The 16,909-nt window shown below is 42.8% G+C and overlaps 1 protein-coding gene across 2 annotated transcripts in view; it reads right to left on the bottom strand.

Moving 5' to 3' along the window:
* LOC109412460 (zinc finger protein 37) overlaps positions 1 to 16,598 on the bottom strand; it is an 82,606-nt gene extending 66,008 nt beyond the window's left edge. The window contains exons 1-5 of one of the 2 annotated variants that reach the window (XM_029867084.2): positions 16,360 to 16,598; positions 15,953 to 16,299; positions 14,431 to 15,550; positions 14,252 to 14,374; positions 13,583 to 14,180 (exon numbers count right to left, since the gene is read on the bottom strand). In XM_029867084.2, the coding sequence (XP_029722944.2) occupies positions 13,584 to 14,180; positions 14,252 to 14,374; positions 14,431 to 15,550; positions 15,953 to 16,299; positions 16,360 to 16,485 (2,313 nt within the window). In that variant the 5' untranslated portion in view covers positions 16,486 to 16,598 and the 3' untranslated portion in view covers position 13,583. Of the gene's footprint in view, positions 1 to 12,883; positions 14,181 to 14,251; positions 14,375 to 14,430; positions 15,551 to 15,952; positions 16,300 to 16,359 lie in introns of those variants that run through there. The other variant, XM_029867083.2, reaches the window with a different exon arrangement.
* Positions 16,599 to 16,909: the final 311 nt, after the last annotated feature.

Raw genomic sequence — 16,909 nt, 5'->3', positions numbered from 1 at the left:
TCTTGTCGAAGTTTAGTAAGTTTTTGCTGGTTTTTGATAAATCTTTTTTTTTTTTTGATATTTTAACTGCTGAACTTGGTATGTAAATATTTAACTGACAATGCAAACTGCAAGCAACAAAAAATACTTTTGATTGAAAACTCATAGTTTCAGAATCGATTTCAGAACACAGACAATAGAGCCAATATTAAATGTACTCCAGACTAAGACTTATAATACAAAATTTTGAATAGCATTAAAGAGACACTGCACTTCTAAAAATAACTCTGTCGATTTTCCAAGGGAGTACAATTAGGATAATTAAGACATTTATTACAATATTGCCCAAGCCTTCGCGACCCACCAAAAATCAGCCCGCGACCCACCAGTGGGTCGCGACCCATAGTTTGAGAAACACTGCGCTACAGTATCTTAAACGCCGAATTAAAAATTGGCACACTCTGTACCCTTTCTTGTAGATTGGGCATATGAGACCATCCAACCAGCTGATAGGCAATTCTTCACCCACCAGTGGGTCGCGACCCATAGTTTGAGAAACACTGCGCTACAGTATCTTAAACGCCGAATTAAAAATTGGCACACTCTGTACCCTTTCTTGTAGATTGGGCATATGAGACCATCCAACCAGCTGATAGGCAATTCTTCATCCTCCCAGATTTGTACAACAAACTGGTGTATTGATTGATGTAGCTCCTCGCTTTCGTGCTTAGGAAGTTCGACCGGGATCTCGGAACGTCCAACAATCGTTAAATCTCTATCAATTTGGTCAGCTCACCTTGTAAACACAATCTTTGCAGGGTTGCTACAGGCTGTCTTAGAAAGTATGGGTATAGTTATCGGATATCAATCATACACTGCTATCGCTGTACCACTGACCGGTCAGACTAAAGTCTGAGTATCCTACGTAGGAGTCGTCTCCATTCTACTCGGTCCATGGCTGTGCGTCTCCAGTTCCGCATTCTGCGAAGGGTCCGCAAATCGTCCTCCACGTGATTGACCCACCTAGCTCGCTTCGCACCACGTCTTCTTGTACCGGTCGGATGACTCTCGAAAACCATTTTAATCGGGTTGCTATCTGATTATTCTGCATATCTGCTATTCTCCAAGTCTCGTCTTCCATCTGCACTCCGCCGTAGATGGTACGCGACACCATCCGTTCGTGAACTCCAAGGACGCGTTGCACAGTGGCGGGCCTCCATACAAAAGTCGGACAAAACCTCAAATGTTAACCGAAATTGCTAAAATTCACAGGTTATGATAATTTTAGTTCCCTAAATCTAATTCTGATATGAAACTTTTCATATATTTTGATTTTACTATATTAGGGTGGTTCAAAATTTTAAAATCCGCTGATTATCGACAGCATGTGAAAAATAATCAATAAGCTATCACGATGTGCTTTCTGAACGTAGATTTTGATTTTCCTTTTAATTCGGGGGTTCCTCAATCATGTATTGGTATTGAAAAAAAATATAATTTTGTATTTGTTGCTGTTAGGGTGGTCCAAAATCTTTAAAACTACATAAATCATAAGAAAAAATCGTTTACCCACGTTTTTTTTTCAATGGATCCATTCAGATACATACTAATGTTAGCTGACAAGACGTGGTCTATTCTCAGGGACTGCCCCTAGACCACGTGACATTTTACGGTGAGTACACGAGGTGTGTTAATTCAATCGTTATGGGATCATATAGTCTAATATAGTGAACTGCGTAAAATTTGAACTCCTTTTTATCAATCTCGTTTCAACAACTTCGTATATGCTCTTCCGAGTTTGGGTTGTAAGGTACACTGATCTCTGCTATCACTAGTTGAAGCAACCAAAACAATCCTATCTGTAAAGAATTGGTAACTCACATTCGCAATATTGAAGAAAGTTTTTGATAAATGATCATCAAAGACCGGTAATCATATTAATGCTCTACTGTTCATTTCAGCAAATATTTTCAAAATCTTTATCACTCTGTGTGTCGTTTAGTAGAAATGTGTTTGAAGAAAACGCATAAATAACATACAATTAAACTTAAGGTTTAAGAAAACAATATAGAAGGTTTCACTAAAAAGCGTAAAATGTTCGTTTCATAAAATTGCGGTTAAAATATTCAAAGATAGCCTTGATAATCGCGACGTTTACGCAGAAAAATATTCAACGTAGCGTTTTACGCCGTTCAGTGAATTCTTTTTATATTTTATAGATGATTGTTGCTTTGAACTATAGCGATGTAAGTGTAGAAAAGAAACGCGTAGATGTCGACGTATTTGTGTCACTATATATTGAAACTTCGATAGAAGTTCATGAAGAGATTGCTTCCAAGGTTGTTGAGCAATTCTAACGACTAAGATGAATCGAAGAAACGACCAGTTCAAGAAAATCAAGATGCAATGGTTTGTAGTTGTACATGTTTATACGGTTGTTTTTGTCTTTCTTTTATTTTGAAGGTTAAAGAAGTTGTATGTAGTGTCTAAGTTAATAAAGGCTTATTCATACTTTGTCATCATTCCTTTCCTCTCCAGATTACTGTTTTTAACTGGAGCACCCTCCTTCTTGTGTTTTTCTGTCAAAAAATAAAATAATATTAAAAAAAAATACCTAATAAAAAAAATGTTAAAGCTGTGGTTATTACGTTATCAGTCAAATCCCAGCACCCCAACAACCCCCCCCCCCCTGCCCCTTTCACCATCTGACTTTGTGAAGGTCTCTTACATGAATGAAAATTACACTAAACTGTTAGTATTCTGAAGTCAATTTGGACTACGTTGAGATAAAATTTAAACTTCAAACAATATCACTTCTTCCACAACCATGCGGCTCCATTGTGACCTGATAGAAAAAAAAAATTTTTTTCGCGCTTAGCGCAAAAATGCGCAAACAGTGACCTATATAGCCAAAAACTAGACAAAATTACACGTCAGATCCGGGATACGGCGTCGTTTTCTGATGTTTCCTAAACAAGTACTGGATCTCTTTAATACGAAGTTTTTCTCCAAAATTTCATAAAAGTCAATATGTTTGCATATTGTAAAAACATAATAATTTTGTGATTGGATTCCAAACAATCCCTGAAATGTAATGGTTATTCATACCCAAAAACACAAAAAATATTGTCACATTATTCAAATCTTCCTAACTTGTACAACGAACTCATGAAAGAATCTCATAAAATAAAGACAATAAATACTAGTTTAGTAGCACATAAAACTTCAACTTTGAAAAAATATACAAAACTCAATTTTCGACCAAATGACTTGAAAATTTGGGGTTTTCTTAGTTGAAGTATCTTTAATGGAAGAAAAATATTAGAAAAATAAAATATTGAAGTCGATTTTTGAGGTTTTGTCCGGCTTCCGGCCACTGTGCGTTGGTCCGCTGCATGCATGTAGAGTCCATCCATCGTGTCCATAGAGGACTACCGGACTAATCAGCGTTGTGTAGATATTTAACTTCGTATGACGGCGAACTTTGTTCGATCGTAGAGTTCTTCGGAGTCCAAAGTAAGCTCGATTTCCTGCCACGATGCGTCTCTGAAATTCTTTGCTAGTGTCGTTGGCGGCGGTCACCAGTGAGTCCAAGTACACGAATTCTTCAACCGCCTTCATAGAAATTCGGGATGGCGAGCGCGGAGATTCTACTTGGAGCCCTTTGCCATCATGTACTTCGACACATTAATGAATAATCCAATTCACGTGACTTCATTCTTCAGTAGAATGTACGTATACGCCATCGTCTGAAATTTGCGAGCTATAATATCAATATCATCAGCGAAACCAAGCAGCTGAACGGACTTCGTGAAAATCGTTCAACACGTGTTCATCCCCGATCTGCTTATTAACTCTCTAAAAAGCAATGTTAAACAGCAAGCACGAAAGACCATTAACTTGTCGTAACCCTCTGCGAGATTCTAAGGGACTCGAAGGTGTTCCTCTGATCTGATACTCGAACTACGCACATCACTAGTTTCATTTTCGCCTTGATCAATCGTATCAGTTTATCCGTGAATCCGTATTCTTGCATAATCTACCATAGCTGGCCTCGATCGATTGTATCATAAGTCTATTTAAAATCTATTTATTTATTTGTGTTTACATCAACAGACTTCCTGTAGTCCCGATGATATTAAGAACTTAAAACTATTTAAAAATGTCACAAATCACAAACAGAAATTACATTACGAATCACATGTGTACAATATTTCCTACTTAAAATTATGTCAAGTTATTCAAAAAGTCAGTGAACCTTCGCTTTATTACGTTCCTTGTCAGATGGAAGTCAAAGACTGATGCCACACGGTTGAAAATACGTTGCAAACCTAGTGGAGCACTTCTTATCCCGTAATTGTTACGGCGAAGTGGAAGCCTCAGCATCGAGCTGTTCCGCAGCAGCCGTGGTTGAACATTAATGTTCACTTGTCGTAATATAGAATCACAATCTATTCGCCCTTGAAGAGTATCGGCCACGGTCAAGGCTCTACAGACATCCCTTCGTACACCGCCTTTCGTAGCTCGGAAGGCGAAGCGGGTCCCACCATGGTAGCGTACGGAGCGCGTAACGGATAAATCGACGTTGAACTGATTCGATTCGCTCAGTGCCGTTATTGTAGTTAGGACTCCAGACTGCTGATCCGTATTCCAGCGTTGATCTGACGAGGGAGCAGTAGAGCGTTTTCAGACAGTAAATGTCGGTGAAGTTTTTCGCCACTCTGAACACAAAACCCAGGGTTCTCGATGCTTTATCGACGACAAAGGATATGTGGTGAGAGTATGTTAGATGCGAGTCTAACAGCCCAGATCGTTAACACACTGCACTCGTCCGATAGGCGTGTCGAATATCTTGCAGTCGAAAGGCATTGATGGCTTTTTTCGCGAGAAGGAGATGCATGAACATTTTTCAGGGTTAACGGTGAGACGATTAACTTTACACCACTCTGCGAAACAGTTGACCTGCTCCTGAAGTAAGCGGCAGTCTGTAGTTGATTGGATTCGCAGGAATAACTCCAGGTCGTCCGCAAAAGGCAGCCGAGGAACTTTGAGAACCAGATGCACGTCGTTGAAGTAGGTAAGGAAAATCAACGGTCCCAGATGACTACCTTGTGGTATACCTGACGTTGCGCAAAAACTCGACGAGCGAGAGTCTCCTATTGCAACTATCAATTGACGTTCTGTGAGATATGCACGGAACCATCTCAGGAGGCTACCACCAATTCCAAGTCTATCAAGCTTAGCAATCGCAATGTCGTGGTTGAGCTTATCGAATGCGGCAGATAGATCAGTGTATATCGCATCCGTCTGAGTGCGCATAGTCATACTATCGGTAATATACGACGTAAAACACAGCAGATTTGTGGTTGTAGAGCGACCAGTAGTAAACCCGTGTTGATCCGCACTTATATATTGTTTACAATGCGCATTAAGGAAACCCATAACAACCAGCTCAAACAGCTTCGCTACCGCATTGAGTGATGTGATTCCGCGATAGTTGTTAACATCTCGCTTGCTTCCTTTTTTGTATACAGGAAACATCTCAGCCGTTTTCCAACGATGGAAAAATGCCAGTAGACAGAGAGAGCTGAAAGATCAATCGAAGTGGTTCCAGCAAATGTCCAATGTTGCTCTTCAGGAAGACAGATGGAACACCGTCAGGCCCCGGCTTGAACGAAGTTTTTAGCTGTGATGCCGCTTTCGAGATAGTGTCCACGTTTACACTAGTAATAATGAGCGTTTGATTAGCCAAGGGAACGTTTCGTGCTGCGCTGGCGATGTGATCAGTGGAAAGCTGTTCGTTTTCAAACACACTTGCGAATTTTGTAGAAAACAGATTGCAGATTTCCTCTTGCGTTGAACCGATTACGCCATTCAATACCATGGACGATGGCAACCCTGCTTCTTTACGCTGCTCGTTCACGTGGCTCCAGAAGGATTTCGGATGCGATTTAAGCCGTCGCTCTATTCTCCTCTGATATAGTTGGAAGCAGAAACGACTCAAACGCTTGTATTCGTAGTTCAATCTTACGTAATAGTGTTTCAGTGGCATAGTGCGAAATTTAGAAAATCGTTTAAGTGCTGCCTTTTTGGACCTTTTCAGCGATCGAAGATCACTGGTCATCCACGGAACCTGGAAATCAGTTCGTACGACTTTCTTTGGAACGTGTCGATCAATGACATACCCCAAGATGTTGGAAAAGGTTTGCGCTGCGATGTTCACGTCGAATGCATCTAGGATGAGCTCCCAATCCAGGTCAGACAACACTTCAGCTATGCTACGTATATCAGCTCTCCGGAAATCGTAAGACACAGCAGATGGGTTGTTGATAAAATCGCGAACGACATTTGTTTCGATGGCGACTAATAAAGGTGGATGATGGCGAACAACCTTAACTAGAGGAGCTGGTGCCATCGAGATACTAGGAGCTGTACTGCGACCACTCACAAAACAGAGGTCAAGCACACGGTTGCTTTCGTTCAAAATGCTATTATGCTTTTGGTCGAAATACGAAGAGACCGAACGTGCGAAAATTGATTTTTAACCTACTTAGAAATGTCGCAACTCAATTTGGATTAGTGCATATTGTTGCTCTTAATTAGCTTAATGATGCGCAACAGAAAAAATAGATTCAAATTTACTTCGCAGCTGCAACTTCGCATGTGCTTCTAGCGACGACTTCGATTTGGTGGTGCGACGATAATATTGATTTGAAATAGAGTGGCGGTACTGTAGCTGTCTAGAAGATTTACGGCTCCGACGTGAAAAGTAGAATGCTCGTGATCAGGACGAAGAAAACCACTGTGAGTTGGGAACCAAGCTATGCCGGAAAGGTTGAAATCGACCAGCACCATCGTTTCGTCACAAAGATTTGCGATATTCGTAACAACTGCGACAGAGTTACAATGTGCATCGATAAGATCCACATCTCGAACCCGATCCGGAGGGATGTATAACGCGCATAGGAAAAGTTGGCGGTCGCCAAGCTGGATTACCACCCAAACTTGTTCAATGATGTTCCATGAATCGTTCTCGATCAGCCTAGCTTTTAGCCTGGAATGAGCTGCTACGAGGACGCCTCCTCCAGTAGCCTTTCGACTGTTATTTGCATTCCTATCGCAGCGGAAAACTTCGTATGCATCTCCAAAAATGCAGCTAGAGGTATTACGGGGGTCTAGCCATGTTTCGATTAAGACGATGACATCGAAGCACTGGTCCAACACAGCTAAATGGTAGTCTTCCAGGAGGCCGTTCATCCCGCCTACATTTGGTAGTAAACTGTTGTAATGTCCGAGGGGTCAATTTGCCGAGGGGTCGCAGCACTGGAAATCGGGAAGCCATCATGTGGAGAAGTAATAACTTGTCGATCATACTTGCCGATAGCTGAAGTTCGGAAGACCCCGTCAGCCATCCCAAACACAGGACCGGGACGACTGCTGGTCGCTGGCGGGAAGGGCTCGACTGTGTTGGCAGGATCAGGGGCTTCCTCAAGGCTGGCGGCAAATGTGCGTCCCGGTGTCGAATCGGAGACTACGTTGGTCGAAGCTGAGCAGTGGGTGGAACTGTGACGAGTTCGAGCAGTGTCGGATGTCGTTTGTGTGGAAGGAGTACCGTCGGTTTTCCTGCAAACCAAAATGCTTCCAGGTTGCGCAATGTTTGTTGGTGCACTATACTTGCCGATGATAGGAGTACGGAAGACCCCATCAACCGTCCCAAACACAGGACCGGGACGACTGCTGGTCGCTGGCGGGAAGGGCTCGACTGTGCTGGGAGGATCAGGGGCTTCCTCAAGACTGGCGGCGAATGTGCGTCCCGGTGTCGAATCGAAGACTACGTTGGTCGAAGCTGAGCAGTGGGTAGAACTGTGACGAGTTCGAGCAGTATCGGATTTCGTTTGCGGGAGGGAGAACCGTCGGTTTTCCTGCAAACCGAAATGCTTTCAGGTGGCGCAATGTTTATTGGTTCACTATACTTGCCGATGCTAGGAGTTCGGAAGACCCCATCAACCATCCCAAACACAGGACCGGGACGACTGCTGGTCGCTGGCGGGAAGGGCTCGACTGTGTTGGGAGGATCAGGGGCTTCCTTAAGACTGGCGGCAAATATGCGTCCCGGTGTCGTATTGGAGACTACGTTGGTCGAAGCGGTACTAGGAATCAAGGATCGGTATATTCGCCTCACTCCATTCATATTCACTCCTCTTTGCTGAAGCGAATCGAGGGAGATGCAGCAAACGGATCGTCGTGATCAAACACGCAACCCCATCAACAGTGGGAAGCGATGAGCCAGCTGCTTGACATGAATATTCGTTGCCATTCGTCGCAGTTTGGATCGCAAGCGAATGAATGAATGGCGAATGGTGAAGAATGCTGGTGAGCGATCGAAGCGGCTATTATCATAAGTAGAAGAGAATTTCTGCATGTAATGCATACATTTTTACTGTATTGTTGTTGAAATCCTAGATTAGCAAAGAAAATAATTCAAAAACATCAAAAATTCGTATGCACAATATCAATCGCATCACTCACGAATCGCATTCGCTTGCGATGCGAATGTGGACGAACGAGTAATTTCCAAGTGTGGCTTCCCACCGTTCGCCGGAGTTTACTGTCGTCGCTGACAAGCATACACACGAACTAAAGCGACAACCGTTCGCTGCTGACTGTCTTCGAATGTGGAAGAAGATGAAAAGTGGAAATCAGGAACCCTGCTAGGAATTCGGAGGACCTCGTTGATTATCCCTATCTCAGGACTAGGACGACTGATGGTCTCCGGCGGGAAACATTCGACTGCATTGGGAGGCTCCAAGGCTTCGTCAGGGCTAGCGGCAAACGTGCGTCCCGGTAGCGAATTGATGCGAATCACAGTAGAAGCTTGGTAGCAGGGGTAACGGAACCGCTTGTCTGGAAACCGAAAAGCTTTCAGGCGATGCAAAACTTGATAATTGATTGTACTTGCCGGTTTCAGGAGTTTGGAAGACCTCATCTCCCAGCTCACACGCAGGACCGGGACGACTGGAGGTCGCTGGCAGGAAAGGCTCGACTGCGGTGAGTGGAATAGAGGCTTCCTCAGGGCTGGCGGCAAAGTTGCGTCTCGGTGTCCGGATACTAAGGATGCGATGGTAATTAATCGGAGTAGACGAAAAGACATAGTCTGCGCTGCGTCTAGGTTGCGATCATAGCGTCTTGTCTGGTATCAACACATCGGTTCGACTCCCGTGGTTGGAGTTGAGTATTGAGATGGTCCAGGCACTGGAGAAATTGTCAGGTCGGCGAGTCCAGACGAGGTAACCACATGTTTTTTGAGTTTCCGTTTTCAAATTCGCGGAAAAGAATTCCCTTAGGCCATGTTTCTGCACTCAGTGCAATTTCACGCAATTTAGGATCTAATCCAATTTTGTACGAGATGAAACTCAAGCGACTCATGTCAGCATCCTTTTTGATCAGCGGCACAACCTTAACAAGGTCTTCACATTGTACACAATCCTTGACTAACTTTTCGATAGATTCTGGTTTAACGCTTGGATGGATGCGAGAAAGATACAGCCAGAACAGTTCTTTGGGTTCGGGAACTGTAAGAACCTCGGTAAAAGCGTTGTCCTCCGTTGCCACTTTAGTGCCACCAACAAGTGGTTTACTAGGCGAGATTTCATGGCGGCGTCGTTTCAGTGGAGGTTGACGTGAGGGAAGTTCAGGCTTCAAGAGTGTCGGAGTTGACAATGCAATCCCCTTTGACAACTGAGCTATCTGCTGTCCTTGCTTAGCTATTTCCTTCCTTAATTCAGCATGGGCCTGTTCTTGCTTCTCGGTAATCGCCTCGAGCGCACAGCCAAAAGACACCATGTCTGATTTGAACCGACAACATTTCATGAGCTTGGCGCATTCATCGCACATCCAAGCTAGATTTGGACAAGATTGAACAATGTTCATGAAAGGTTTGTTGAGCTTCGCGTTGGCAGAGCACCGTAAATGGATCATCCTGTCACAAAACGCCATACAAGTAACTGATTCTTCATCTGATTTAACAGGCTTAGCGCAATGATCACGCGCAGTAGACATGATGAGACAGATTTTGTTACACCGGTGGAGATGCTCTAACTTGCACGCAAGAGTTGGATGCAACAGCGTAGCTATGTTTATCCGAAAAGTACGGTAGCCGGAAAAGTGCACAAAGGGAACAGCGAATAGGAAAACAGAGTATCACTGACGAAATCAAAACGACGTTTTCTCTATCAATTCACTATCAATACGTAAATTTTCACTGCACTAATGTTCACACAACCTTCAACTACAGGTCAGAGCAAAATGCGACTATATTAAAACTGTTTGACACGGGTAAACACAGTGGTAAAGTTACAGCAGAAAAATAACGATACGGAACGAAATCAAACAAAAACAACCAATATTGAGTTCTCAGTCAAAACTGTCCTCGGGGTAATATTGTATTGTATTGTATTTATTTTACTAAACGGTAACATGTTAGTTTTGAACTTTAAGTCATGTCAAGGAAAACCACAAATGGGAAAAAATACAGATAACACTGGATAACTATAGGCAATTCTGGTAATAGTTACAAGTAAAAACTATTGCTATATAACTTATTTGGTTAGTTGATCGTATACAGTGCAGTTTTTCATAATTGAATTTTATTGGCTTTTCTCGGTGAACTTAATACTACTCAAAGAAGGAGGGAGTAACGAAAGTAATGAAAGAAACGGTGGATAGAATCGCAAGTGTGCGACGAGAGAAATTAAATAGAAGTTGAAAATTAACAGAGGGCCATAATTGAACAACACAATCACAACGACGACCCCTTTGCCTAACGTTCTCGTGTTGAACGGCTAGGTACTAGTAGTTTGATGATGACTACTAGCCCTAGACAGGCAAAAAGATCGTGGTTGTGATCTGTTAAATGTTGTTCGGCTTTGCTTTCGGTTCTATCGATCTGTGACACTTGTTCAGAGATTCATATCGAGCGAACGTTACTTATTTGATTTTCGCGCTTTCATCTCGTATGCTCCTATTGTGTCCAAATGATCTTATTCGAACCGAGTTTCATTCTTTCTTGCCAACTGGATTTTACTTTCTAGGTTTAATCACCGCATGACTTTATCATAATTGAATTTTATTGGCTTTTCTCGGTGAACTTAAGGTGACTTGGTGCATCACAGAATTTTCATAGGAATCATTGACTTTTTAATTTTCAATGATTGTTTACCTCGCGTTTTTGAAGTGATAAAAAACGGGAAATTTTGCAGTCACGCAGTAGAAAAAGTATCATCACACTCACCACGAGTGAGCATATGGGATGATACATTTTCATCCGAATTTGCGCTTTGGTAACTGAGTTTTATCACTTTGAAATTTCGAGCGAGATTTCAATGATGCTGATGACGCACTACGCGTCGTTAATACTACTCAAAGAAGGAGGGAGTAGCCTAGAAAGTAAAATCCAGTTGGCAAGAAAGAATGAAACTCGGTTCGAATAAGATCATTTGGACACAATAGGAGCATACGAGATGAAAGCGCGAAAATCAAATAAGTAACGTTCGCTCGATATGAACCTCTGAACAAGTGTCACAGATCGATAGAACCGAAAGCAAAGCCGAACAACATTTAACAGATCACAACCACGATCTTTTTGCCTGTCTAGGGCTAGTAGTCATCATCAAACTACTAGTACCTAGCCGTTCAACACGAGAACGTTAACCCTCTAATACCCAATCCCGCCTTTAGACGGGGTATAGTTTGAGCATTTTTGTCATTTTGTGTTGAATCGCTACAATTAACATATTTTAAATTTTTCCCAAATCATTCTATCCTTGTTTAATAGTTTAAGGGAATCGAATACACTCTAAAATTATTTTCCTTAGAATTACACGGAAAATAAAATTTTCTGTGAAAAAAATTTAAAATAATAATATTTCAACAATAACCATAAAATCTCAAAAAATCCGTTCCCCAAATTGGCTCCCAGGAAAAATTTAAAAGTGTGGGGATGTTCAAAAATAAAAATTAGAAAAATCAAAAACTGAAATTCACGAAATCGAGAATTGAAAAGAATTATCTTCCAAAACATGCTAAAATCGATTTTAGATGACGAAAAATGATATTTAGATCAAAATCAAAAATTTGGGTATTAGAGGGTTAAGCAAAGGGGTCGTCGTTGTGATTGTGTTGTTCAATTATGGCCCTCTGTTAATTTTCAACTTCTATTCAATTTCTCTCGTCGCACACTTGCGATTCTATCCACCGTTTCTTTCATTACTTTCGTTACTCCCTCCTTCTTTGAGTAGTATTAAGTTCACCGAGAAAAGCCAATAAAATTCAATTATGATAAAGTCATGCGGTGATTAAACCTAGAAAGTACAGTGCAGTTTTGAGAGACGTCAATGTTGATTGTTGCCTCACGGAGAGTGGTAATGCGTTCCAAACCGATGCGCCATATACCAGCACACTTTTGCGTAGACTAGTGGTGTGCTGTGGCAGGATGAAAGATCTAGCCCGTTCGTTCCGGCCTATTGGTGTATGCTGGGTGATGTAGTCCGGATGGTTACCATGGTAGGCCGCATACATGAAGTGACAGATACGTCGACGGTAGAATTCAGGGAGATCACATCCAACTATAGTGTGTCGCACCAATTCAGTCGTTTCACGTCGTCGAAGTCCGTAGACAAATCTTACCGATGATTTGAAGCAGCGATTTAGTTGTTGTTTTTGCAGTGCTGAAAGCCCAGGGTAGAATGCAACGTCACCGTAGGAGAAGAACGGCATCAGAACGGCTTGCATCAGTTTTTTGCGGGTTTCGAAAGGCAGTACCCCTTGGAAGCGCCGAAACGTGCGCAGGGTACAATAAATTTAATAACAATAACAATAATAATAATAATAACAATAATAATAATAATAATAATAATAATAATAATAACAATAATAACAATCAATGAACAAGTGTTGTGTGGACACGCTGTATTCGCGGCATTTCTGCAACACCTGGCGGATGGTGAACATCTGGTTCACCCATGAATCCATCCTGATATTACCCCGCGATCTTTCTTGCAATCGGTTTTAGACGGCGGCATACTCCTACCTTACAGGGACAATGCCAAGAGCCAGCAAGCGAAAATGGGCACACACATTAAAACGGGGCCGAGGAAAGGTAAAGAGGAAGATACATGAAGGACAAACAAGAAAAATGTAACCCTTTTTAAGGTGATATGGGACGCCTTTGTTTTTGTTGCAAAATGTGAATTAGAATCTGAGATTACCATCTTAGTAGCGACATAGCAATGGCGGATATTTCCTCGATCGTCCCGTTCGCCCTTAAACGCCTAGTGCTGAATAAAGTGTCTCGAGTATACCAAAGTGGAGAATCCTTGTCGTTTTGACAGGTCTCCTGCTCGATTGGAACTATGGGGATGACACTAGATCGACTATTCCAATTTTGACGTTTCTTCTCTTTGTTTTATCCAGGCTCGTTAGTGCTGAATGGACTGTGACGTATCACACGCAATGAGCCACATTATATCGACTATAAATATGATTCATTATGATGTTCTAAGACTACCTAGAGCTTAGCGGCCCATTAATTTTACCATGTACTTACCTTAACTTCTGAGAATGTTCAGATTTGCTACCGGCTGATGCGGTAGCATTTGCGTACGCTGTTGGAGTTGAACGTGCTGCTGGTTTATCATACCGAATCCACTGTTACTGCTTGTCGCGTCGAAAATGTCCGAATTCGGAGTGGTGGCCGGCGGTAGTGGTTCAGGCTCTGCCGTTGGAACCATTGTGACTACCGTTGCCGGTATTGCTGCCGGATTAGCGCCTTGAGGCTGAGTTACAGTAACGGTCGGTGCCTGCTGCCTCTGGGGAACCCACTCGGGATGCGATGCTTTCAGGTGGATTCGCAAATTGTTCTTGGTGGAGAACACCTTCTCGCAGTATTTGCACTTCTCCGGTTTGTCCCCGGTGTGGGTGGTGTAATGTGCCCTCAGCTGTTTAGCCGTGGCAAATTTGTGCTTGCACTGATCACACTCGTACTCTTTGAAATGCGCCTGCAGATGCGAGATCATGTTGTTGACTTTATCGGTGTTGTAACGGTCGCAGTGATTGCATTTAAAGTGCATCGGGTCACGGCTCAGTACGGTATAATGCTCGATCCAGGATTTTGCCGGACGGTAATTGTCGTTCTTGGCATGCACCTGTAAGAGGAAATAGAAGGAAAGTGAATTTAAACAAATGATACAATGATTCCCAAAAGCATAGAGCTTACCTTCAGATGCGTAATAAGATTGCATGACGTGGCAAACTTTTTCGAACACAGATTACACTGAAAGCTGCGTTCCTGACTGTGCTTCTTTAAATGCACATCGTATGATTCCAGACTTTGTAGAACCTAAAAGAAACATTATGTTAATTACATGTTTTCAACAAAAACATCCATCAACTCACCTTCTTACAGATCACACACTCCATTCCGCGGTTTTCATCGTGCAACCGCTCGTGATTTCTTCGTTTGTTCGGATGATTGAACACCATATCGCACTTGCTGCACTTCAGTTTCGTCGTGTGATACTTCATGTGCGACTTCAGAGCATTCTGCGACCCGCAAGTTTTACCGCAAATTTCGCATTCAACCTGACAGGGAGCGCCAAGACCCAAGTGAAACACCTGGGTGTGGTAATATTTCCCGGCCGAATTACTGTACCGACGGTCGCAGTAGTCACACTTAACCGGCTGGGCATGCATCTTCATGTGACTGTTCAGACCCCTCACCCGATTGATGACGACCGTTTCCATGACGCACTCCTTGCACGTGAATGGAATTTTGTCAACGTGGGTCGAAAAGTGTTCCAGTAAGGCCTTCTTACATCCCAGGGACTCGCTATTACAAATGTAGCACTTGTAATCGTGCATCGTAGGAACCGGGCCCGTAATAATCGGCAACTTCCGTGGCCTTCCACCAGATTTTCGTTTCTGAACTGGTTTGTTGGGATCCTTCACCAGCTTTGTTCCCTTTTTGCGACCCCGTTTCTTCTTTACCTTTACTTCATCATCTGACCCTTCGATTTCATCACTTTTCGAACGTCTCTTGATTTCGACGTCAATTTCAAAGGTCTTGTCTTTTTCTTCGTCGTCTCCATCTTCTTCGACATCCGATAGTTCTATATCGCTTTCCACCTTCACCCGCCTTCTATAGGCTCTCTTTGCTTTTGGCTGTGTTTCTGGAACCGGTTTCTTGGAGTTTCGAGTAGCACGGGTTCTTTTCTGGGGAGCCTCATAGTCACTGTCATCATCGGTTTGCATCGGACTTAGGGCAACCGGGTCGTCGAAATCGCTTTCGTCATTTTTATCATCAGCTTCGACCTTGTCCAACGGTGTTGGCGAAAAAGAGCTCTCCGGTGGGTTCACTTCTTTCTTACACCCATCGGCAGCAATTGCTGGTTTTACCTCGTGCTTTACGACGCCATCCAAAACTTCACTGCCGACTGATATTGACAGGATTTTAAGGGGAAGATCGTCATCTTCATCGCTGTCCACAATCTCTTCTTTCACATTGCTGAATTCAATTCTGAAAATTCAATAGGTAAAAAGGAAGATAATTATTTGCAAGAGGAATCTTTCAAATGTTTTTTAAAGGAGTTTTTAGAAAAATGCACTGAGAATAAAAAGATTATTACAGGAACACATTGATTATTTCACCAAGTACCGAACAGATCCCGAAAGATTTTCAATAATCTGCCATAAATGCATTACAAAGTCATGGGTTGACCCGTATCCTTAAGTTTTCTGGTGCTAGTCATAACATGACTAAAATAATTCGGATGAACAACTGAATGGGTAAAATCCTCTAGAAATTGCGCAGATAAGCTCCCAGAAATCCTCCAAGATTTTATACAAAAATTATTTAAAAACATATCTAGTAAATCCATCAAGAAATTGGCGAAACCCCAAAATTATAATCATAACTTACAAATGATTGCCTCCGGCCTTTTTATCTGGTCCATCACACTCCACCAGCTCCTTCTTAACCAATCGTTCAGTCTTATCGTCGTCGCTTTCCTCACGATCCACTTCAGCGCCACCCCCGTCCAGAGAGTCATCGTCATTATCCGCTCGTTTGGTGTATTTTCTCTTCCGAGTTTGTCCCAGCTCGTTCACCGCATCGTCCCAACTCACTTCGGCACCATCCACCTCCGCCAGTTTATCGCGCAACTTCCGGTCACTGTCGATGAACAGCGTCGCATTGTCGCGCATCCGAATCAATTTGACCGCACACGATTTGCAGATGGATTTCGGCAATTTATCATCCTCCTTTATCTACGGAGATATTGTCGTCAATTGCGCATCAATGTGGTCACAAAAAATCATGAAACCTACCTCCAGCTTGACCAAGTCCCGAATGATGAACACCAGATTATAGTTCCGGAAGATGGTGAAAATCGACCGCAGAATGGCAGTTGTCGAGAGGCATAGCCTACACATCCGACCCTTGCGGGGGGCCATAACGATGCTGGTGCGTTGGCGAAGAGCACAATAATTTATTCAGGAAACTTGGCTCAATTAAGATCACGGAAAACGGAACCACTCTGGTAGCAAACGACGCGGATCCATCAAAGATGCGATGTGTACAAACAAAAATCCTCCGCAAGCGCATCAGCTCAGTTTGACGTTTGGAAAAAGTCGACATAGCCGATGACGCAACAAATGGTCGTTGAAAAATTACGGTTGCAGTTCAGAAGGATGTTCTTTGGCCTATAGGGCCTATTGGGCCGAACTATGGGGTTGCGTCAAAAGAACTCAATTTTGGGTAGTTTGGCGGTTCCGTGTATGTTGATGCATGGGAAATTCCTTGCCTGAATCGCCCAAGATAACCGGTTTTCTTCGATCACAGTATGTTGTGGCAGCAATTGCGATTACACAAACCATA

Source organism: Aedes albopictus, chromosome 1 (genome assembly GCF_035046485.1).
Source record: "Aedes albopictus strain Foshan chromosome 1, AalbF5, whole genome shotgun sequence".
NCBI lineage: Eukaryota > Metazoa > Arthropoda > Insecta > Diptera > Culicidae > Aedes > Aedes albopictus.
The sequence above is the reverse complement of the archived record's forward strand: the minus strand, read 5'-3'. Positions and strand labels throughout refer to the sequence as shown.